The sequence below is a fragment of the Coffea arabica genome, chromosome 2e (assembly GCF_036785885.1).
Source record: "Coffea arabica cultivar ET-39 chromosome 2e, Coffea Arabica ET-39 HiFi, whole genome shotgun sequence".
NCBI lineage: Eukaryota > Viridiplantae > Streptophyta > Magnoliopsida > Gentianales > Rubiaceae > Coffea > Coffea arabica.
The window spans coordinates 69988022-70010631 of NC_092313.1; the positions used below are offsets into that span (position 1 = coordinate 69988022).

At 34.5% G+C, this 22610-nt stretch overlaps 3 protein-coding genes across 7 annotated transcripts; 2 read left to right on the forward strand and 1 right to left on the reverse strand.

Moving 5' to 3' along the window:
- Nucleotides 1-304: 304 nt before the first annotated feature.
- On the forward strand, nucleotides 305-10814 carry LOC113732816 (mitochondrial Rho GTPase 1-like). Its single transcript, XM_027258799.2, has 15 exons — nucleotides 305-463; nucleotides 640-880; nucleotides 1504-1636; nucleotides 1834-1983; nucleotides 2488-2664; nucleotides 2799-3050; nucleotides 3409-3477; nucleotides 4441-4496; nucleotides 5136-5217; nucleotides 6226-6437; nucleotides 6548-6620; nucleotides 7488-7600; nucleotides 8091-8241; nucleotides 9147-9333; nucleotides 10363-10814. The coding sequence occupies exons 2-15, from the start codon at nucleotides 657-659 to the stop codon at nucleotides 10434-10436; spliced, it is 1953 nt and encodes a 650-aa protein (XP_027114600.1). The 5' UTR covers nucleotides 305-463; nucleotides 640-656; the 3' UTR covers nucleotides 10437-10814.
- A 962-nt stretch (nucleotides 10815-11776) lies between these two features.
- Nucleotides 11777-14503, reverse strand: LOC113732817 (cyclin-P3-1-like). 5 transcript variants are annotated; one of them, XM_072080847.1, is made up of 4 exons: nucleotides 14447-14503; nucleotides 14105-14208; nucleotides 12373-12786; nucleotides 11777-12263 (listed from the first exon to the last, which is right to left on the reverse strand). In XM_072080847.1, exons 3-4 carry the CDS (start codon nucleotides 12774-12776, stop codon nucleotides 11987-11989), a joined length of 681 nt encoding a protein of 226 aa, XP_071936948.1. In that variant the 5' UTR covers nucleotides 12777-12786; nucleotides 14105-14208; nucleotides 14447-14503; the 3' UTR covers nucleotides 11777-11986. The 5 variants fall into 5 exon arrangements, with proteins under 5 accessions (XP_071936948.1, XP_071936949.1, XP_027114601.1 ...); XM_072080848.1 differs by lacking the exon at nucleotides 14447-14503 and adding an exon at nucleotides 14323-14423; XM_027258800.2 differs by lacking the exon at nucleotides 14447-14503 and having other exon boundaries at nucleotides 14105-14315.
- Nucleotides 14504-19520: 5017 nt separating this feature from the next.
- LOC113729411 (putative UDP-glucuronate:xylan alpha-glucuronosyltransferase 4) lies at nucleotides 19521-21760 on the forward strand. Its single transcript, XM_027253710.2, has 2 exons — nucleotides 19521-20247; nucleotides 20817-21760. Exons 1-2 carry the CDS (start codon nucleotides 19521-19523, stop codon nucleotides 21722-21724), a joined length of 1635 nt encoding a protein of 544 aa, XP_027109511.1. The 3' UTR covers nucleotides 21725-21760.
- The last annotated feature ends 850 nt before the right edge of the window (nucleotides 21761-22610 follow it).

The window sequence follows — 22610 nt, forward strand, 5'->3', positions numbered from 1 at the left end:
CTCGACTTGCACCCAGTATTATGCTAGGAATAATATATAATCCTTCTTAAATGTTAAATATTATCAATAAACAAGTAAATTGCACCAATATTATAATCATGTAATATTTGTGGAGTTCAAAGCGACTTTAAATATATTATACGTTTAAATGATAGAAATAAATATGAACACTCCTAAAAATCAAAATGTGGACCGTCTTTTAATTTATATTATTAACCTCTGGTATAAATAAAATCTTTCACATTTGTATTTAGAGGTAGTCCATCAATTTACCTCTGTCCTCTTTCACTACTTTCACTAGAGAAAGTAAACACAAGAAAAAAGTTGAAAAGTATATACAATTTTTTTTTTTAAGAAAAGGCCATAACCCTACTGCAACTCAAAAACCCTCTTTTGAACTATTTTTTCTACATATAATTCTTCTTCCCCAAGTTTCAATCCTCCCTTTTTTCTCATCTGCAAGGTAAACCCTTGTATTTATAGCCATGTATCTATATATCTCTTGTATGTTATATTTATTATACCTCGAAAATAAGGAATAAACTTTACTGAGAATTAGGGCTGTAGGAGCTGTCAAATCGTCAATCTCAATCTCATAAAGTTGGGGTTTTTTTTTTCCTTTGTTTTTGTTCTTTACAGTTCATTTTGTTAAGTGAATGGCCGGAGGCGGTGCTAATGCTACGAGGTGGAATCCCACCGGTGCCGCCGGCGTCCGTATTGTGGTCGCCGGTGACGCTAAGACTGGCAAGTCGAGCTTAATTCTGACGGCCGCCGCTGATGCTTTTCCGCCTAGTGTTCTTTCTGTTCTCCCGCCGACTAGGCTTCCCGATGATATGTTTCCCGATCGTGTCCCCGTCACCGTCGTCGATACATCCTCAAGGTCGTAACTCTACTGTTTCATACGCGTTCAGTTACGTGTATGTAGTAGGTTTTATGTTCATAAACTGTTAAGTAGGGTTTTAAGTACATTTTATTGCAATTTGTTTTTATTTCTGTTACCTTCTGGTTTTCATTTATGTATGTGTTCATCAATTTTTTTTTTAATTTTGATTATTGATTAGGTTTAGTTGTGAGAATAGTGGTATGTACGAAGTTTAGTGCAATGTGTCTATCACACGGAGAGCACAGAGTTCTGTATTAGGCCAAGGCTCGAGATATATATAACCTAAGTAGTATTGCTTGAAATTTTTATGCCAATGGTGATCGAAGACCTGTTAAAGTTGGTGTCTTGATTTGATTTCTAAGTCAACTTGTGTTTTTTTGTTGTCCAATCAGTTTGGTATTTGTTGAGCAACGGTAGGTGTAAAGAATGGCAATGCACAAAGATGTGCTTATTTATTAAAAAGATTGCTTTTACATATCTATTTGGATAAAAATTTCTTGATGTATGTGGATATTTCTTCATTATGTTTCTTGTGTTCTTATTGGAATACTTGTTTATTATTTTGTTAAAATTTGATATTTTGGATCTGATTTTATGTTATTCCTTTTCATCTCATGCAGCACTGAAAACAGAGGTAAACTTGTTGAAGAATTGAGGAGAGCTGATGCTGTTATACTAACTTATGCTTGCGATAGACCTGAAACTTTGGATAGATTGAGTACCTTCTGGCTTCCTGAGCTTCGCCGTATAGAGGTTTGTGCATGAGATGCATATTCACAAAATTGCCCGAAGGTGTTTTTTTTATAAATTGAATATAAATAGGAAAATTGATAAGGTAAAATTGCTTTTGAAACAAGTACCTGGCAACTGTCTCTTAATTATCAGGATCAATTTTCATGTGCTCTCTAGCTTTCACCTTTCTGATTCTGAATGTTTATTGTTATGAGTAGGTGAGGGTTCCTGTTATTGTGGTTGGCTGCATGCTAGATAAGCGCGATGATGACTATCCAGTCAGTCTGGAGCAGGTTATGTCGCCTATAATGCAACAGTTTCGGGAGATTGAAACTTGTATAGAATGTTCCGCATTAAAGTTTATTCAGGTAAAGCTCATTGGCATATGCATGCTTTTAGCATCCCATACAGGATTGTACTGTTGTTGCATTTTGATGCTTGGCATCCTGTATGATTTTGGAGGCTTACGGTATACCTATAATTTAAGTTCATGAAGAGAAATTGTAAGAAGCTTAATATTTCAGTCATAAAATCATGAATTTATTCAATAGGTTGTGCTGTGGAATATTTGGATCCATCTAATTGTTAAAGGTGGGAACTGAATATGGCTTGTTCAGGCTGCAAGGGCAGCTGTTATTCTCTAGGCCCTAAATACCCAGGAACACGAAAATTATATGAATCAGAACCATATTTCAGATTTGAAGAAAAGGGGTTTTAAAAAAAAAAGCCCCGGGGGGGGGGACTGTGCTGGAAATAACACATTTTTGTTAGAAAAGTCACTGAACATTTTGATACAGGATTATTTTAAATGATTCTTCAAATATCACAAAGAGGAGAGTATAGGCTTGTAATTCATATTTGCATGTTTGCAGGTTCCTGAGGTGTTTTACTATGCACAAAAAGCTGTCCTTCACCCAACAGCACCATTGTTTGATCAAGAAGCACAAACTCTTAAACCCCGTTGTGTGAGGGCTTTGAAAAGGATATTCATTCTGTGTGATCAGGACAGGGATGGTGCCCTTAGTGATGAAGAGCTGAATGATTTTCAGGTCATGATTATTATCTTTTGTGAGTTTTGATTAACAGTGATTCTGTATGCCTTCAAGCATTTTAATATGGATCCACAAACTTTATTAAAGCTTGTGCTTTGGGTTCTTAAGAAACTGTCAGTGCTTGCCTGTAGGTCAAGTGCTTCAATGCTCCTCTACAACCTGCTGAAATAGTTGGTGTTAAGAAGGTTGTGCAAGAGAAATTGGCTGAAGGCGTGAGTGAACGTGGTCTTACATTGACTGGATTTCTATTCCTGCATGCTCTTTTTATAGAGAAGGGGCGTTTGGAGACAACATGGACTGTTCTAAGAAAATTTGGTTATAATAATGAAATCAGGCTCAGTGATGATAGGCTTCCTCCTCCAATCAAAAAACATCCTGACCAGGTACACTTTCCTTCAGTCAAATTTGATTATTCTGGCCACTTGTAATTCTTTTCTTTGCATGCATCTTTCCTTTTGCTCATTTACTACATGTTAATTTTTTTTCATGAATGGTATATTAATTATTTATGTACTAACAACAGAATCCAGATACAAATGATTTCCACCCGATAGATTTACCTTCTGCAGTGTCAAAATTTGGTTTTTGTGTTTCTGATCTTTGATTTGACATCTATGCTTGTATTCTTCACAGCAGTGCTTGTATACACAGACGCATATGACACCTTTTATGTACTATTTTGGTTATTTTTTGCCATTGTTTCTTATTAAATTACTGATGGTTACTCTCTTATTTCTGTAGAGTGTGGAGCTGACAAATGAAGCTGTGGATTTTCTGAGGACAATTTTCTTCACATATGACATCGATGGTGTATGTTCAAGCTATCTCTTCTTCACTTCTGCAGCTATTTTACATGCATATTTTGCATCTGATAGTTTGTAATGATCACATGTTGAGTCATGTTAAGTCATCAAATTGAAGAAGTTCAGGTTTGCAATGATTCTGAGATTGTCCTTTGCATCACTGCAATCTATACAATTCACAGATTATGTAATGTCATAGCTGATGCTTGTTGTAGCCCTGCTATGCGGACTTGTATTCCAACTGCCAGTGTACATGTTCATTATGTCATTTGTGTTACATGAAATGGTTATAAACTGCAAGACAAAACATGTACATTTATAGGTAGTGGGTTACAAGACTGCTCTGCCGAGCTACAGGGTTTCTATAGGGGTTTGTGCAAACTAGCTTTTGCAGACAGGTTGACTAGCCAGCTGATGGACCTTTTTTTTCTCTTTGGATATTTAACAAGCTGTAATAGGGCAAGCAATTCATTCACTGAGCCTCTGGTTCGTGCTTGGTATGATGTTTTGGTTGCATGAGCTAAATGGTGGTTGGTTATCAATTTTGACATGATTTTGATTTTGCATTTTGGTCTCTGAATGCTGCTGATACTTATTCTTATGATTTTTTGGTAGATAAGTTGATGTTTCTGCCACACGCGTGCACATATATATGTATATTAAGGAGCTCATGTGTATAATATGATTTTTGTGCATACATGTATGCATGCATGTATTTATCTCTTTTATTTTATTTTATTTTATTTAAGTGTATACATCTTCTATGTGCTTTTACGTCAACCATTTTGTTTTACTTTGTGAACAGCATGCATATCCAATGTAGATATCAGCGTCTAGATTTTTTATTGTCTTGATTTGTAAAGATGTTCAGTCATAGTTGAGAATTTGGTTCGACTAATATTTTGTGATTGAACTTGATGGTTATCCATTCTGAATAACAGTTGCGAATATTGTTTCTGATTTCCATCAGGATGGATCTCTCAGAGCCCCTGAAGTTGAAGATTTGTTCTCAACTGCACCAGAAAAGTAATTTGATTTTGTTCAATATTTCAACTTCGCTGGTGCTTTAACTAAAACCTACTTTTTTTGCCTTGGAGTCCAAGCATGCTTTCATTCCGCTTTAACTATGACATCCTTCGCTTCTGTGGAAGTAACATGATATCAATCACAGTGGTTAATGAATTTGGCATCAACTAGTCTATGGGTTAATCTCTGAAATGTTATACAAACAATTTTTTTTTTTAACGAAAATATCTGTGCCAGTGCTACACAATTTAGAAGATATATTCTCATTAGCATAATTTGTGCGGTAACCCGTCAATTTTCTTCCTTCTGCTGTATGTCCAATCCTCACCTAAGTTTCATCCAACACCCTGGCTAATGGCCTGATGCCAAATGTGACAACCCCTATAACAACCCCCCATTTTTGGGTATCTAACACTTTACCTTGTTTTGAGCCATTAGGATTTAAACTGCATATGAAACACTCTTTATATCAATTTATTTGATTTCCCTTGCATCTTTCTTAAACATCTGTTGATTTCTGAAAACATGTGATTTCTCTTATTTGCAATATCAATCTTTTGAACAGCAGAACATGATTTTATATTTTTAGGTTAATAAGTTCATGTTCATTTATCATCTAATTTTTCCCTTTATATTCAGTCCATGGAATGAAGCACCCTATAGAGATGCTGGTGAAAAAAATGCCCTTGGTGGGCTTACAATTGATGGCTTTTTGTCTAAGGTCAGTACTCCATTCCCTCATTTCTTATATTACACTCTGATAGACACTTTTGTCATGAGAATCTGTGTTACTTCAAAAATTTGTGCCATGTTATGTTTTAACAATATTTTACATGCAGAGCATTAGGAAGCATTGTATTGGTGATTTTAATAGGTTAAAGGCTAGTCCACTAATGCATGGGATTGCATTTGCAACCACACATGACAAGATTTCAATTTTGAGTTGAGAGTATGAGAGTTGGTTAGAGGATTTCAAGCCTATACAAGACATGTTTTCTTGACCACTTCATTTAATAGCTGAGACCAATTTATTTTCATTAGCAGCCTAGAGGACTCCACACCTTCTTTGCATGGAGTCAAGCAGACACCAAATTCGTAACGAATGGTGTTTGGAATGCAACTCTGCCCTGATCTTTGCCTGCCATGGTGTGATATTGAAATATGACCTTTTTACTAAAGATGTTGCTGTTAGTTTGGAACTATAACTTTAGCATTCTAAATATGGGATTGCAATATCTTTGTCGATTGTTGATATTTTTTATCTTTAACTAACTGCTTGCAGTATGATCTAAGAACTTAACTATTAGTTTATTAAAATCTGACTTCTGAACAAAAAGTTCCTTGTAATTAATGGTATACTTCAGCAGGTAAAAGAGGAATAATTGAATCTTGTTATTGCATACTTGTTTGGTTTGCTTTTTTCTTAGTTTTCATTCTACACTCTAATTGTTACATTTGGTGGAGCGGGCTTTGATCTAGAACTGGTCATTTATATCCCCAGAAGGGTCAACTCGTTGAGTTGGCATTGTCACATTTATTCTTTTCAATTTTAACAGTTCATCCTGCATCCTGGTTATATTTATGTAGTTCTTAGGTAGCAGTATTGAAAATTTAGGATGACATCTTTTGTCATTAATATTGTATAAAATATGTCACCATTGAAGTACACATCTTATAGTTTCATCAAGTAACTCATGTTCCAAATCTTTTATTATGGGTTGGAATGCAGTGGGCTCTTATGGCACTTTTGGATCCAATTCGCTGTGTTGAGTATCTCATATATATTGGATATGCTGGTGATGCTTCAACTGCCATCCGTGTTACTCGGAGAAGACGTTTAGATCGCAAAAAGCAACACTCAGACAGAAATGTGTATCAGTGTTTTGTTTTTGGGCCCAAAGAGGCTGGAAAGTCTGCATTATTGAATTCCTTCATTGGAAGGTTCTTTTTTAGTATCTCTATAGATGAGCTTGATTTGCTCAATTTCATTAGTTAAGCTTATTTATTTGCAAATGTTTACTTGTTAACATGTAAATGCTATTTATATGCAGGCCTTTTCCTGGAGAATATGTTCCGACTACCAATGATAACAACTATGCTGCGCATATTGTTGATCAACCTGGGGTAAGTTTGGTTCCATAAACTTGGCAGTTTGCTAACTTGCGATCATTATAACCAGGAAAAGAACATCACAAAGGATCTTCTGAGGACATGCATCTCTCTCTGTGTGCTGCTGAACATTATCAAAGCATGTGATAGAATCTAAGAGATGAACGTTTACCAATGTGGATCATGAATGATGTTGACATATAGTTGGGAATTTCACCTTTTAATATATAATCTCCCAAAAGAAAAGGGGGAGAAAATTAAAAAGAGGGTGAAATCTTGAAGAAGTTTGCAGGTTGATCATCCGGTAACTGACTAATTAAATGTCAAAATACTTTGGAATTTGGTCTGATATCAAATCATTCTGCATTTTTTTGGAAATAAAGCAAGTTAACAAATGAAACACCTAAGAAATGATTGTATATGTGCCATAAAGCATATCGTACTCGTATGGTTAGAAGGGTACAAGGTAGTACTAATTTAGAAGAGTTAGCGACTGGAACTTCTCTATTTCATAAATTATTTGCCTCTCAACCCTCTTACATATGTTATAACGGTACAGATATTTCTTGCTAAAGGAAAGAATGAATGCTTGGATATTTTCTCTAAGGAACTTAAGAATTACTTGAGCAAAGAATGTTATGTTGGGTTGTAGAGCAGGTTCAAAAAGCCTTGTAATTTGTTCAAGCTTCAACTATGATGCTTGTGAATTGAAGCATGATTGAACCTTGGATGAACTTTTCTGCGAAGTGTTAAGGAGTGGGGAAAGCAGCTAGTACTTAAGTAACCTTCTTTTTTTCCTTTGTGTGGTTTGTCTGTTGTATGTGTTTGGTTTTGCCACTTTCCACTGGGGGAATGATAAATTGTATGTATACATTCTGGCAGGGAATAAGAAAAACTCTTGTTTTACGTGAGATTCCAGAGGATGGTGTGCACAATCTGCTATCTAGTAAGGATGCTTTGGCAGCATGTGATGTTGCAGTATTTGTCCATGACAGGTAGCTGGAAAACGTTGTAGTCTGGTTTAGCGATACCATTTTCTTTGTTTTGATGCCAAAGTAGTCATTCTACCTGATGTTTTTCCTCTATTAGGTTTTCTGTCTGAGATATAATGTTGAATAAATGCATTAAGGTTTGGGTATCAATTTGGTAACATAAATGCTTAATTTGTGTACCTAAGGTGTCTTAACATCTGCTTAACGTTCTTTGTTTGAAGACTACTGCTTTATCTCCTGACATAGACCCCATTCCTATATGTCATGTCAATCCTCAAGGTTAACAAGTTATTCGTTTGAACACACGACGGAAATTCTTTGGAAATACCCTTAATTTCTTTATGCAGACAATGTATACTAGTACGATTTTGAAGAACTTTTCTAGGTATATGTGTGTATGACTGTTAGATAGTCTGATGTCATGAGAAAGTACAATTTGTCATGGTGCACATCATTGACATTTGATTTTAATTGAATGGGTGCTCTTTTGCAGTACTCGTGAATCTTCATGGAAGAGGGCAACTGAATTGCTGCTTGATGTAGCTAGTCATGGGGAAGCTACTGGCTATGAGGTTCCTTGCCTTATTGTTGCTGCTAAAGATGATCTTGAATCATTTGTAACTGAAATACAAAATTCAACGAGGGTATAAGACCTTTATACTCGTACTATTTCTTGAAGTTCTTTTTTATTCATTGCAAATATAAAGTATGATGATAGCTAGTTAAGGTATTGATATGGATGTGGCATTTAGTGAGCGTAGCAGGATTTGCCATCAATTCATACTTTGTAGTAGTGGTGTATGCATAAATCAGTACAATCTTTAGGATTGGTGATATCTGTGTAGTGCTTGACAGGGCTATTCTTATTGAATGTTTGTAATATTCATGTAGTGTTTCTTTTTAGCTATTATCGAGGCAGTCCTGTCTGATCTTGAAGACTTGGGCCTATATGCTGTATTTGGGGCCAGAAGATGTTTCATCTTCAGGGGGCAAGATTGTAGAATCCCAGCAGTCTGTCCTACAGTGGATATGTAGGGATCATTTAAGCGGTTTATGGGATGTTGTGTTCTGGGATATCCTAACAATTTTACTTAAAGTGTCCAAAAACTTTTGAAGCTAGTAAATCTCTGTGGGCATGATTTTTGGTGGCATTTTTTTGTGCACAATTAAGATTTCAGGTGTTTTTTTTTTCCCAAAAGTGTGTACCAAAATCGACTTTTTTTCCTCCCCCATTTCTTTTCCTAACTTCCTAATTGAGATGATTGGTCAAACTTAATTAATGCTGGGTTGAATAAATCTCCAAAATTTTCCCCAATTTTTGGTTGATTTATTTCTTTTTTTAAACCCACGAAAGTTCAGTTTAGCATTAATTTTTAACTGGTGCTGGTGATTTTTGCGTAGGCCAAAATATTAGTGATGAAACATCTTTTTTGTTGCGATCAATGATTTTCTCTGTCCTTCAGCTGCTTTTGAGATTAGTATGGCTAGATTTCTCCTTTTTATTGTCATTTTTTGTCTGAGCTTGGTTTCTTGCTTGTTACTTTTTTAGGTTAGCCAGGACTTGGGGATTGAGGCTCCTATACCAATCAGCACAAAGCTAGGAGATTTGAGTAATATATTCCTTAGGATTGTAAATGCAGCAGAACACCCCCATTTGAGTATCCCTGAGACTGAAGCAGGAAAAAGCCGCAAACATTATCATCGGTTAATCAGTCGCTCTTTAATGTTTGTATCAGGTATCTGGATAAATCTGAAGTACTTGTTTTGTCATCTATCTTATAACTTTGATCTTTTGGAGACTCTTTTAATCAGAACTTTTGGTATCTCAGAATTGACTATATATGCTTGGCCTGCTTAAGGTTTTATTGTTATCTCCATTCGTTGAGTTTGACAAGAAGTTCTTTGTCAGAAGAATGTGCTTCTACCTTGAGTTGAAACATGTACAGAATTAAAATAAAGTAGCTTATCAACACCATGCATGAGTTTTCAGGGTCTGATCTAGCTAATCTAGGCTATCTGTCAAATAATGGCCCAAAGGAGAATTGGCATATTACTTGCTTGGCTGAGATTTTCAGTTTTTGTCCTGCACATAGGAGTGTCCAACTACTAAGGCTAGTTGTTTCATTTTCCCCTGCAATTCATTCTTTATATAGTCTTATTACCATTAAAAACAGATTTGATGGAATTAATTTCGGTTAAGACAATGTTAATTCTCGAGTTTTAGACTATACAGAAAGACACTCTATTCCACAATTGTTTATGTTTACGGTATGTACTCCTATGGTAGATGTATATACAAATACAGACCTTTCTCTGTCGTTTTCTTTGTTTTGACTATATTTGTTTTGATGACACTTGTAGAGTCAACATCTTTCATGCATTAGATTGTTCTCAAAATTTTAAGCGTATAATAGTCCAAAAGAAAGTTTATAAATCTGAGAGTAAAACATTTAAGGGCATTACTAAAAGAGACCATCAAAACTCCAACCCTTCTGCCTGAATTGTAAAGTTAGGTCATTTTTCTTGAAAGAGAGGTCTTAGTAGTTTTAGCCTCAGTCATGTGGTGATAATCTTTTTTTTGAGGGATGTGATGATACTCTTAAGAGAAATGGGGACATGGTTTGAAGCCCTCTGACTCATTGCCTGTTTTGACTTGGCCAGTTAACCTTTTTGTCCAGGCTAGGCTTGAACTTGCCAAGAAATGCAAGTAGAGATTATTCATGTTCTTTCTTTCAACAATACTAATTGCTAGTTTTCATTTATAGTTGGAGCTGCAGTTGCTGTTGTTGGCCTGGCTGCTTACCGTGTTTATGCTGCAAGAAGGAATTCATCCAGTTAAATTGGTGAAGGGCACTTGCTTCTTTTCTCGTAATGTTTTATTCCAAAAGAAAAAAAGGCGTTCTTCTTCAAATCTAGCATTTAGATGGAAGCTTGTGTGTTTCGTCTGAAATAGTTTCTGGAGAATTTGGAAGATTAGTTCTCCATGTTGATGCTTCTGTGTTTGGCTGTTCTGAAGTAGGTTTTTTACGTTTGGCCTACTATTGTAATGACTACTCGCTAGGTATAGGTTTCCCAAGTGGAAAAATGGTGGTGGAGGCAGCATGGTGGATGTGTAACTAGAGATGTGATTTATAAGACCAAAATTTTGATTGATTTATACTTTCAAAACAGTTAGTGATATCTTTTTATTCAAATGAGTTACGTTCGCTATTCTATATGTTCCTTGTGTTCTAGGCATTGCCTTTCTCACTCTTGAAGGTGTTTTGAGTTTTCCCTGCTTACGCTGGAAATGAAGGTGGCCATACTCAATAATAAATATGGGAAACTCTTCTGAATTGTAGTAGTAATGTATAGCTGTGTTGTTGATTTGTGTAGATAAGGCGGGAACAGCTGTATGTCAGACTCATGATGGTGAGTAATTGAATAGATAGGGGAAAGTGGATGAGAATTTTCTTTACGCCAAGTTTATTTGATAGTTGCTTTGGATCAAACCAAGGGAAGTGGATTTTTCTATCGCTTGATTGTCAAGATTCACTGTGCCCTTTTAATTTCTTGTTGATTGGTGTACCCCCCGTTAATTAATGTACAGCAAATTGAATTGGTCTCTAAGAATTTTAGCTCCCTGGAATTGAATTTCTGGATGGGACAAAATTCACATACATGGAAAAAGCCTTGATGCCAAAGTTGTTGGAAGGTGGTGCCGCCTCCTGGATAAGCTATAATTGAAAACCATTGAAATGTTGAAGTTGAAAAACCGCTAAATTTTCAGCATCTTCTGGTAATCAGTTTTAACTTATTCTTTTTATCGTTTGATTTATTTTAATTTTAAAAAAAAAAGGATCTAAGGTGCGAAATGGAGAAATCATAGACACCTCTATGTTCTGTCGATTTGCTTCTTGAGTTTATCTCGTGGGTCTCTCTATCAATATTATTGTTAGCTTCTCCTGGGATGGATCCGTATGATATCAGATGTCGTCTGGGAATTCCACGTAATCTGTGCAACCGTCAGACTCCAGCATTTCTGGTGCGATTACTGGTGCAGTCGCACTAGCTCAAGAGAATTGTTGTTTAGACTTAGACGCACTTTACAGGGTTCAAGTTCTTATCAGATCGTAACAATTTGAATTTTCTAGGAAAAGGGAGTTAAAAAAAAAAAAAAAGGAAAGAAAAGGAAACAAGTTGTTCAGTAGTCTCTGGTTAGTGCAAAAGGCCCTGAAACATATTTTCTGCTTCAGAAGTTCAATTGGAAGCAGGCCAACTAGAGCTTACATTTTAACCATGATTTTCTCAATTACATTGAACATCTCCATTTTCTCAATATGTTTAAAAGGAGTTTGAAGTCATAACCTTCAGTTTCTCTGCAAGTGTATCCTGCTGCTTTGAGAATATTTAGGTGGCTCTGCAAGTGTGTCCTGGTACTTTGGGGGAAAAGCCAGAGCCATCTTTGTTGTTAGAACCTTTTCCCAGTCCACACAGTCGAAAAGGCCTTTCGATTCTGTATTGCCCCCTTGAAGCCTCATCCTCTAGTCGAAAGGAGTAATCATCAAATGTCTCGACACTCACGTGCAGCCTGAAATCTATGGCAACCAACAACTTCATCTCCAACCTGTTCATTTCTGTTGTGCTTATTCCTCCTACTTTTGCATAATATGCATTGTTGTAACACCTGCAACAGTCATTTGATATGACACAATCATTGAAACCTTCTATTTGAATGGAAAATGTTTAAAATAGTGGTGAGATATTGGGATTGAATATTGTAAATGCGTACTTACTCGTCCTCGACGAATTTGGCAGCCAGCATGAAGCAGGTGATCAGAAGCCGGTGAGCATTGAGGGATGTCAAGTAACCATTTGTCTGATGGAGGAATCTCTCCATATAGATGTATGCAACAACAAAGCAAGAGGGGCTGCAGTTGGCATACCTGAATATGCGCTCAATATACTGCCTAATGCTCAATTCAGGTGCTCTTAAACCATGGAAAATTGTAATGACATCTTTCACATTTGTTGCTTTCAGTAGCTTTTCATTCTTGAGGATGGATTTTTCAAGTGTTGAAGCAAGAATTGCCAGAATTCTTGGAGGCTCTAAAGTTCCGTTGTCATATTCCTCCCCTCCTCCTACACTTGAGCAGACTTTTGGATCAAAAGATCTGCCGTTGTGTGCCTGTGCTCCCATCTAGCCAATGCTGCAATTGTATCAGCCGGGCATCAGAACCCTGATTTTATTTTGAAACTTAATCAAGCAGGAACAAGATTTTCAAAAAAAGCAGGGAGACAAGAGTCAATTCCGTTGTGCATTTTCACGTCTGATATCAGGTCAAATCATGTTATGCCAGCGCGTGAATTTTGACAAGGAATATTCATTATTACTTGCAGCACTTTCCATGCATGCCTTTAGTTAGTCAAAAGCTTTGACAAATTCAGGCTTCAGATTCCTTGTACATTGCTCGGATATCAGAGTCTAGAAAGAAGGAATTGCCATGATGATGCCATGGCAACAGTTTGAAGCTGGACGCTAATGGAATCATGGAAAATCATGGTTGTACCTTTGGTTCAGCAAAGTTACTGCAAAGTAGCAGGCCAGGAGTAATATCACTGTCACCAGCAGTAAGATTTCCTACCAAAAATAGTCCTTTTTGTCAGGAAATGTGCCTACTACTAGGATTTGTCAGCATATGCATTTCAGAGTAATCTCTGATTCCTGTTTTTCAATGATTAATTCGGCAACAGGTTACAGAGGCACATGTAGAAGTGGTCTTGTATCTCATGATTTCTTGAGTATGTATACAAGTATATAACCTCTCTTTGTAACAATATAGGCAGAACAAATTAGTAATACATCGGGATTTTTATAGGGAAAAAAAGGAAGTATGAACAGGGTCAATCTGTAACACCATAAAGTTTCAGTAGAAGCAAAGTCACTAGTCATAATCAAAGCTTAGAACAACTAAGAAAGAGAAAATTCTTACAGAGATTCAGGAAACATCCTTCAAAGTGAGGAAGATACTTTAACTTGAACTACCCGCTACTCTAAACAAAAGAATAAGGATACTTCAAAAAGAACCTTTTTTTTTTAAAAAAAAACATCATGTTCAATCCAAAGCTCTGGGACTATATCGACAAAGGAAACACAAAATTTCAAGCCTGTCATCGAATACAATCCAAGCTTCACCACTACGGTGGTGTTCGACTCAATGTAGCCTAATTTACACTCATACTAACATATAATGGTAATCTTGCTTAAGCAATTGGCGGAACAGTTCGAATTAACATGGACAGATAATCAACAGCCATTATTAGACAAGCAGGATTAACAGGCTCCTGGCAACAGCCATGAATATTCATAATTACAAGGAGGCTTCTTAAAGACTCACTACATATCTACAAGAATCAATCTTGCAAGTTCAGATGATCTAGCTTCACTGGTTCAAGAACAGAACAAAGTATGAGAAACAGAAGCAGAAGCATAGTATATAAATCAGAGAAAGGCTTAAACAGCTATACCAAGAAGTATGACGATCTTCTACTTGATTTTTTTTTTTTTTTTTTGAAGCAGACGATCTTCTCCTTGCTAAAGCTTAAGAAACGATTGGAATGTAACTAAAGACCTGCAAAAGAGAGTAAAGAAGAGAAGTTCAGGTGATCATTCTCTCCTGTTTCTTACTTCAAACACCTCACAGCTTTTTTCTTATGCAAAGAGAGCAAAAGAACAGTACAAATACATTATTCTCATAGAATCACCAAAAAGTTTGCAGATATAAGGCGCCAACTAGCTAGTAGCTACCCCCCACCCTAGCCTAAAATCTAGGGGCCACCATGAACTAAGAAACGACTTCTAATGCTTACCGCTTGTGTTCTTTCAAAAACAATTAGAGCCACTTTAGCTAAATGAGCCTTTAGTGCTATTCTTAAAAGGGGTAGGAATTTAAAATATGCAATCAGATTTATTGAAACATAGCTATGACCATTAGTCAAAGAGAATGATAAGGTCGGGCTTGAAAAGGTTAAAGATGTTACTGTATTGGTAGATTTGATATCCAAATTGTTGGCCATTAACTTTATTATTTGTATGCCCCTTAACTTTTGCTGTGAATTGAGAAATATTCTAGTTTGCTACGTGAGGGGAATGTCGGTCTATATCTACTGATATTCTTGATGCTTGACGCTTCCCTCTCTCTCTCTCTCCCTTTCTCTCCGGCCCCAAGGAACAAAAAGTGTAAATGCCTTTGTCATGGGGGAGCTATACCATTTCTTTACCTTTCAGCTGGGAGAATATACATAAATTCCTGAGATATAGCTCACAAGAGGGAGGGCACGACTAAAAGTTGTCTTTTACCATCAATCAATTGCTGCTGAACGATTTTCAGCAAAGTTATGAAAAAAGGGTTGGATCATTAGATTTGTGGATAACAAGGGTTCAGTAGCTCGGACTTGTAACCTTTGTATTGACATTTTAAATGAGTAGGATGCCTTTCCTGAAATAAAATTTTAGGCCTCCATAGTTTCCCCCTGACTGGAAGAAAGTTTCCATCAATTTAAAATGAAAATGAAGCCAATGTAGACAAAGAAAAAGCAGAAGAGAGAATGACACAGTCATATTATCCATGCGATGGAATCTGGAAAAGATATCATATCATCTCACGGGTAGAAGGCAGTAGAATTGTAGACTTAAAAAAGATTTTGTATTAGTTGTCTCAATCATCATCTGCCCAAAAGTTTCTCTATATGAATTAAAGTTACGTATATTATATAAATATACATACACACACACACGTGTGCGTGTGCGTGTGCGTGTATATATATATATATGTATACACACACATATATATGTGTGTTGTCTATGTACATACACACACATGTGTGTGTGTATATATATATGCATACATATACATATATGTGTGTTTGTATGTGTATAGCAAAGGGAGTTTTTAGTGTAGACCCCTTGAATAGCTTTTAAACCCTCCATTTCTTTTTCTTTTTTTTTAAAAAATTATTTTAATACATGAAGTCCAATTAAAAACTTTGAAATATCGAGTTATGACTAATCTTATCACTATCTCAAATTCAAAATTTCAAACTCTCCCACTATTTTACTATTAGATGAATTAATTGAGGATTGCCGTTAATACTATCATTACTACCTTTTGTTTAGATCCATTCTAAATATGTTCTTTTATTAGTTTAGTTCCTAAAAGCAGAATCTTCCAAACGTGGCATATGAGTGTCTATGATTTTGCAATATGAATTTCAATTTTTCTCAACCTTACCAAAGTAGAATATGATCATGTTTGAGATTCGTTACTTTTTTTTTTAGTCTTTTATTAATCTTAACAAAAATAAGTTTGGCCATTTAATTACTATAACAAAAACTAAGAAAACATCTTTAGAATTGGTTAAATTTACTTTAAATAACTATGTACAATTCAATATATAGAAGACCAAATCAAGGAAATTATAAATACTTAATGATTAGTGAACTAAATTAAAGAAACCATTTATAGTTTGAATTTAGTTTTTTTACTTCTTTAATGATTCATTTGTCAAGTCAGATTCTGATGGATAAATAAAAAGAAAACATTATCATTCTTACTAAAAGTAATAAAGGAAATAATAATAATAATAATTCATAGTTCAATTTTAAAATCCTAACTAAAGGTCAAATTATATAGAAAACAAAAAAAGAAATAATATTCATTGGTTGTGGATTAAAAAAAATAAATCAAGAGTTTTATAAATCATCTGCATGTATTTAGACACTTTTTTAAATTAATTATACTTAAAAAAAACTAACACTTGAAACCGCTCTTAACAAGTACCCGTTAACCAAATCGAATAAATCATGGTACCATTAATAAAGCCTAAATTTTGAAATCACTAAGTCAAAAATAAAATTCTACTGGCCCTTCAACATGAAAATTCTTATTTAAAATCTTTATTTTTGGTGAAAAAAAGTGAAAACACCACTAGTCATACCAAAAATAAAAAATAGTAATATAGTTTAAGGAAAGGTATAAAATATTTGATCCTAAACTAGATCTACTTAATTTGTGTATATCCACCCAAATTTGACCATAATAGGCTTGAAGAAAAGCCTACAACACAATAACTAAAAATAACTTAGAGTTTTATTAATTATTTTGTATATTCTTGTTCTTTTAATTATATGTAAATATGTAATACTATCATGTTATTTTATATTCGAAATATTCTTTTAGTTTTTGTGATTGTTAAGGGTATTATAAGATATTATCAGATTTTTAATTACATTTCTAGATGCCTATACATGCAATCATTGTGATCAATTTTTCAGTTTTTTGTATTTTTATATTATGAGAGATAAAGTTAAGTACTTCTTTTAAAATGTAAACCAAATTGCAGGTTATGAGATTTTTCTCTTTTGCTTCAAAATATGCCTCTTTAATTTTGAAGTTGAGTATGGATTCAATTATAAACTATCATTTGAAAAATTGACACTATTCAATTCAAATTTACTTAAAAATAACTAAAATTGATGCTTTTATTTTTAAAATGCAAAGTTAAGTATATTTAGAAAGTATAAAACGAAAAGAACTATTCAAATGCATTTATTTATTATTTTAAATGAGTTAGTTCTATTTTATTTTTATGTTATGATTTTTGATATATGGGACATGAATATCTTTTGTTGGTTATATAAATAAGTTTATAATTACTCTACCATATAACACATTACGAATTAAATTATTTTATTCAAATTGTGATCGGACATCGACTGACAATAGGTGAGCAAATTCAACTTATTTAGAATATTAAAATTAAAACAGTCCATTTTTTGGTCATAAAGTGATCTTTCTTTCCTTTTTTTCCTTCCTCTTTTTTGAATATGCAGCCTATTATTGGTGTATACGCTCATTTGAATCCTTCTATCTTTAATTTGTTAATTAAATAATAAGTTTTGCTTCAAAAAATAGTAAGTTTTGTACAAGAAAAGATAAATTTTGGTACAAAAAAGTGGTAATTTTTGCTAAAAAATAGTAAAATTTGTTATTTAAAGAGTAAATTTTATAGATTATGAAACTTACTTGATTTATACAACAGAAACTTACCATTAGTTGTACTAAATTTAGTATCACAATTTTGTTTTTAGTGAAACTTGCAATAGCATATTGAAATTTACATATGGCACCAGATCAACCACTCATTTGTGATTTATGATGACTTCATATTTAACAATATAACGACTTAACTTAAAGCTTGGCAAAATTAATTAACCCAAAAACACCTTTAAAGCAGTAAAACAGAAGACATTGATAGTTCAATAGTGTTATAGTTTTCTGTCTAATTTATTTTCCTTCACCTTTTGCTTTTCCCCATTTTTTTAACTTAACTCCTGTTTCTATGTGAACCGTTCTCACTGCTAAGGCCAAATCCACGAGTAGCATCTAACATCAATGGCTGCTGCCTCTTCAAAATCCGTAAAGAAATATTTCAAAGAATTTGCCTAAAATCATTGTATCCCTAATCAGTATCAAGACCTAACCCAAGAAACAAAAGTCAAGAATCAAATGTTATGCAATGTTATCCAGCCGCGTTCCAGTTAATTGGTATCTAGATATTGGTCATCTAACTTTTGAATCTTTTAGAAGAAATAAAAGAATTGTTTTTCTGAGGGGTGTCCTCAGGGCACTCGTTAACACACCTAATATTCATCTAACTTATTACATATATACACACACATACTAACAATTATTATCGATAACACACCTAATATTCATCTAACTTATTATATATATACACACACACACATACTAACAATTATTATCCTTCCTTGCATTTCTATATCTTTCCTATCTAATCTTGCCTACTTTCCATTATATTTATATATTTTTCCTAATTAATCTTATATGTTCAAAAATATAATATCTGAAATATATTTTAACAAGTGCCTTATAGGTACCCATTAAATAGACCGATAAAAGAATGTGCACGAAATTAAAAAGGAAACAATCTTTACAGAGTAAATGGCCAAAATGATCACTAAACTATAAAAAATGGCACGGTCTAGTCACTTTTTTTTTTTTTTTTGGGGCCAAAAGATCAATTCCTTAAAATGGACTTTTTGGGTTATATCGTCCAGTTTTTTTTTTTTTTTTTTGCCAAAAGCTCAACTCCTTAAAATGGGTTTTTTTGGATCATATTGTCCAATTTATCGACTAAATAAATTGGAAAGAAGCGCATTTAACTTGTTATTATAGATTTTCAAGGACAAAAATGTCCTAAATTACTAGTCATTTATGATTGATTTAGCATAGAATGACCCAAAAGGCTTGTTTAAAAGAGTTCGATGACCTTTTTGACCAAAAAATAAAAAAATCAGTGACCAAACCATGTCATTTTAAATAATTTAGTGACCATTTTCACCTTTTACTTATTTTGAAATAGATAATTAAAAACAAAACAAAATGAACAGCTCTATTGCAACCGCAGAATTTTGCACCCACAGCAATTCATTTTCAATTGTGTAAAGGTGCTTGTTCTAAGCTGTGCAATAAAATTTTCATTTTTCCATGTCGAAGAAGTTGAATTAAGACGTGAAGACTTCTTGTGTTGTACCACACCAGCAAGCAAGATTACGTCTTGTTCATGAAGTAGAGATTAGTAACCATCCTTCCACTCAAAATATACAACCTTGCATTATTTATGCATACCAACCCAATCATTAACTAGTTGAAGAGAATGCATTATCTTCTGACTGATCAATAAACAAACAATGGAACGACAAGCATTAGAGACGTGTGAATCTTTCAAACAAATGTACAACTACAAATCAATAGAACGTGCAGTCATGCAATGTCTTCTTTGCTCCTAAACCAATATATACAATACATCTATCTTCCTTATATTTGGACACAACAAATCAAACGTGACAAGCTGCCGAAAAATGGGTTCTAAGCCCTCAAAGAGAAAACCCTTCACAACTCTTTCCCTCACCTTTCTTTCTCTAACTCTCCTGCTCATCATTTTCCGTAGTTTTCGCTGGAAGATTGAAGTTCCAAGAAAAAACATCAACTCTATTTCTGTTAGATATCCCGAATGGTATCGAATAATAGCCCAAGAGCTAGCACAAAAAAGGATAAGAGTTGGTTTAGTTAACGTAAACATTGAGACAAGTGAAGACATTGGATCATCATTTATGCAAGGAGAAGCTGAGATTGTGAAGGTAAATTTTGATCGGGCTGCTGATCATATTCAATGGGGTCACTTATTTCCAGAGTGGATAGATGAGGATAATCCTGAAGAACAGAAATGCCCGGAAATTCCTATGCCACGGTACAATGATTATGGGGAGTTTGATGTAATTGTGGCTAGTATTCCATGCCCTATAGGAGCAGAAAAGGGCATGGGGATTAGGGATGTATTTAGGTTGCAAGTGAATTTAGTGATTGCTAATTTATTGGTAAGAAGTAGCTTTGAGTACCATGAGTATGAAATGAAGTTCGTTGTGTTCTTAGGATCTTGTAGTCCAATGTGGGAAATTTTTCGATGTGATGACTTGTTTTGGGATGACGGGGCTTGGTCGATTTATAGGCCGGACTTGAGAAGGCTCAAACAGAAGGTGCTCATGCCGGTTGGAACGTGTCAGCTTGCTCGTCCATTCGCAGAATCAGGTAAGTTTCTTTGCTTAGTGTAGGAATTTTGTATTGAGTTTTGATCTAGATGACCAAAATTGTTTCATGGAATGCATAGGGTGAAACAGGTGGAAATATTAAATAAATCCATTTAATGCTAATTTCTTTCATTTTCCCGAGTTATTTTGTGCTATCCTTTGGGAATATGGTGCTCACATTATCTACGGATGTTTATAAAAATGCATGCATGATTGTTGATTCTATGAAATATTTTTTTCTTTCTTAGCATCAATAGTAACTCCATTTACCCTGTTGTTCGAACTTGTGACCTCTTGGTTACTGATGAAACGTCTTATCAACTATTTAAATCTTTTCTTACCAAAAATATAAACATATTTAGTTCTGATTGAGAAATGGTTTCTACATTCATCAATTCAGGCGACAATTGCTATTATGTCATCTATTTGTGTTTTCTGTCTACTACATGATAGAGAAAATTCAATTATCTCGATTGAAATGTTCGTTTGCTATATTTACGTTAAAAAAAAAGATTAAAGTTCAATAGGCTATACAATAAAAATTATTTACATGAAAAAGAATATCTGTAGGTCAAGAAGGGTGGCGAAGATATGCACTTAACGATGCATTGTACCAGCCAAGAGAAGCCTATGTAACTATTCTCCACTCTTCAGAAGCCTATGTTTGTGGTGCAATAGCTTTAGCTCAAAGCATCATCCAATCCAACTCATCCAAAGACCTTGTATTACTAGCTGATGATTCCATCTCAAAAAAATCCCTGCAAGGACTCGAGGCTGCTGGATGGAAAATCAAGCGAATAAAAAGAATTCGAAGCCCTCATGCCGCGAAAGGTGCCTATAACGAGTGGAATTACAGCAAGCTCAGAATATGGCATCTTATTGAATATGATAAGATCATTTTTATAGACTCTGATTTCATAGTTCTTAGGAGCTTAGATGAATTCTTTGTTTATCCACAACTATCAGCTGTAGGGAACAATGGGCACATTTTCAACTCTGGCCTAATGTTAGTGGAGCCATCAAAATGTGCATTTCAAGCAGTAATGGGCAAAAGATTCACAATGGCTTCATATAATGGTGGCGATCAAGGGTTCCTTAATGAAGTATTTACATGGTGGCATCGATGGCCTGGAAGGGTTAATTTTCTCAAGTTTTTCGGGGATTCCTATGATTTGATCAGACCTAAGATTCCCATGAATTTGTATACCATTCATTATCTAGGAGTGAAGCCATGGATGTGCTACAAAGACTATGATTGTAATTGGGACATGGTAGGGTTTCATAAGTTTGCTAGTGACTTGGCTCATGAGAAATGGTGGCAAGTTTATGATGCAATGCCTAAGAAGCTCAGACCATATTGTGAGCTTAGTCCAAGAATGGATGCAAGAATCAAAAAGTGGAGAGGTAAAGCTAAGAATGCAAGTTTGCCTGATAGACATTGGGAAATTAGGGTGAAAGATCCAAGAAGGCACGCCTAAATATCTGTACATGTATAATTTGTAAGATTTGGCCAATTTGGGATTTCATGTCTCTTGTTCTGCATGGTATTCCATTTCAGACTTAGGCTGCGTTTGATAACACTGAAGCCTGAAAATTAAAATTTGAAACCTAAAATATAAAGTCTGAATCTATTAAGTTATTAAATTATTAAGTATTAAATCTAATACATTTTGGTGTATATAACACTCAATGATAAGTGAATAGTTTATCACTTATTTCTGAGAACAAATTTTGTCTCGAAAATTTAGTGCCACTTAATTAATTCAAATGTTCAATTTTTTATTATCAAATGTGTCTGAACATGTAAATATTTGAATCCATTAAGTTAAGTGTTGAATTGGGTTATCAAATAGGGACTTAACTAGTGATGGTAGACCATTAGGAGGCAATTTCGTCATCCCACAATGTGCTGTGAAAATTTCCTTTTTTGAACCATAGAAACATGTTCATGATGTTCAATTTTCAGGCCATTATCCGTATCTTTCACTATATTTATAGGTAAAGACACAATGAGTCTTAATTTTTTAAATTAAATTTGTTTGCAGAAGTCTAATTAGTTTTAATACAATGTAAATGATTCTTCTTCTTCTTTTTCTTTTTCTTTTTTTTTTTTTGAAAATAATGATTCTTTGTTATGGTATGAGCATACAAAGTGGTTTAATTTGTCAAATAAGTAGTAAATGCGTATATATTTATATTTAATTTTTAAATAAACTAATTGCAATACATCTACTTGCGGTCACGTGTCCAGTAAAGTGTGTTGGATCTTTAACCCAGCCCATCTCTTGACGTGGACTACTTGTACTTGGACTTGATAGTAGCCAACTATCCGGTTCACTGGGCCTAATCCATTTTATGCTGTCC

What these genes read in the sequence shown, in the direction of transcription:
- LOC113732816 (XM_027258799.2), top strand. Translation starts at nt 657, where the DNA reads ATGGCCGGAGGCGGTGCTAATGCTACGAGGTGGAATCCCACCGGTGCC. An exon ending in AAGAGCTGAATGATTTTCAG is followed by an intron (nt 2,665 to 2,798) that starts GTCATGATTATT and finishes GCTTGCCTGTAG; the next exon opens with GTCAAGTGCTTCAATGCTCC. An exon ending in ATATTGTTGATCAACCTGGG is followed by an intron (nt 6,621 to 7,487) that starts GTAAGTTTGGTT and finishes ACATTCTGGCAG; the next exon opens with GGAATAAGAAAAACTCTTGT.
- LOC113732817 (XM_072080847.1), bottom strand. Translation starts at nt 12,776, where the DNA reads ATGGGAGCACAGGCACACAACGGCAGATCTTTTGATCCAAAAGTCTGC. An exon ending in GCCAAATTCGTCGAGGACGA is followed by an intron (nt 12,264 to 12,372) that starts GTAAGTACGCAT and finishes TGACTGTTGCAG; the next exon opens with GTGTTACAACAATGCATATT.
- LOC113729411 (XM_027253710.2), top strand. Translation starts at nt 19,521, where the DNA reads ATGGGTTCTAAGCCCTCAAAGAGAAAACCCTTCACAACTCTTTCCCTC. An exon ending in TCGTCCATTCGCAGAATCAG is followed by an intron (nt 20,248 to 20,816) that starts GTAAGTTTCTTT and finishes GAATATCTGTAG; the next exon opens with GTCAAGAAGGGTGGCGAAGA.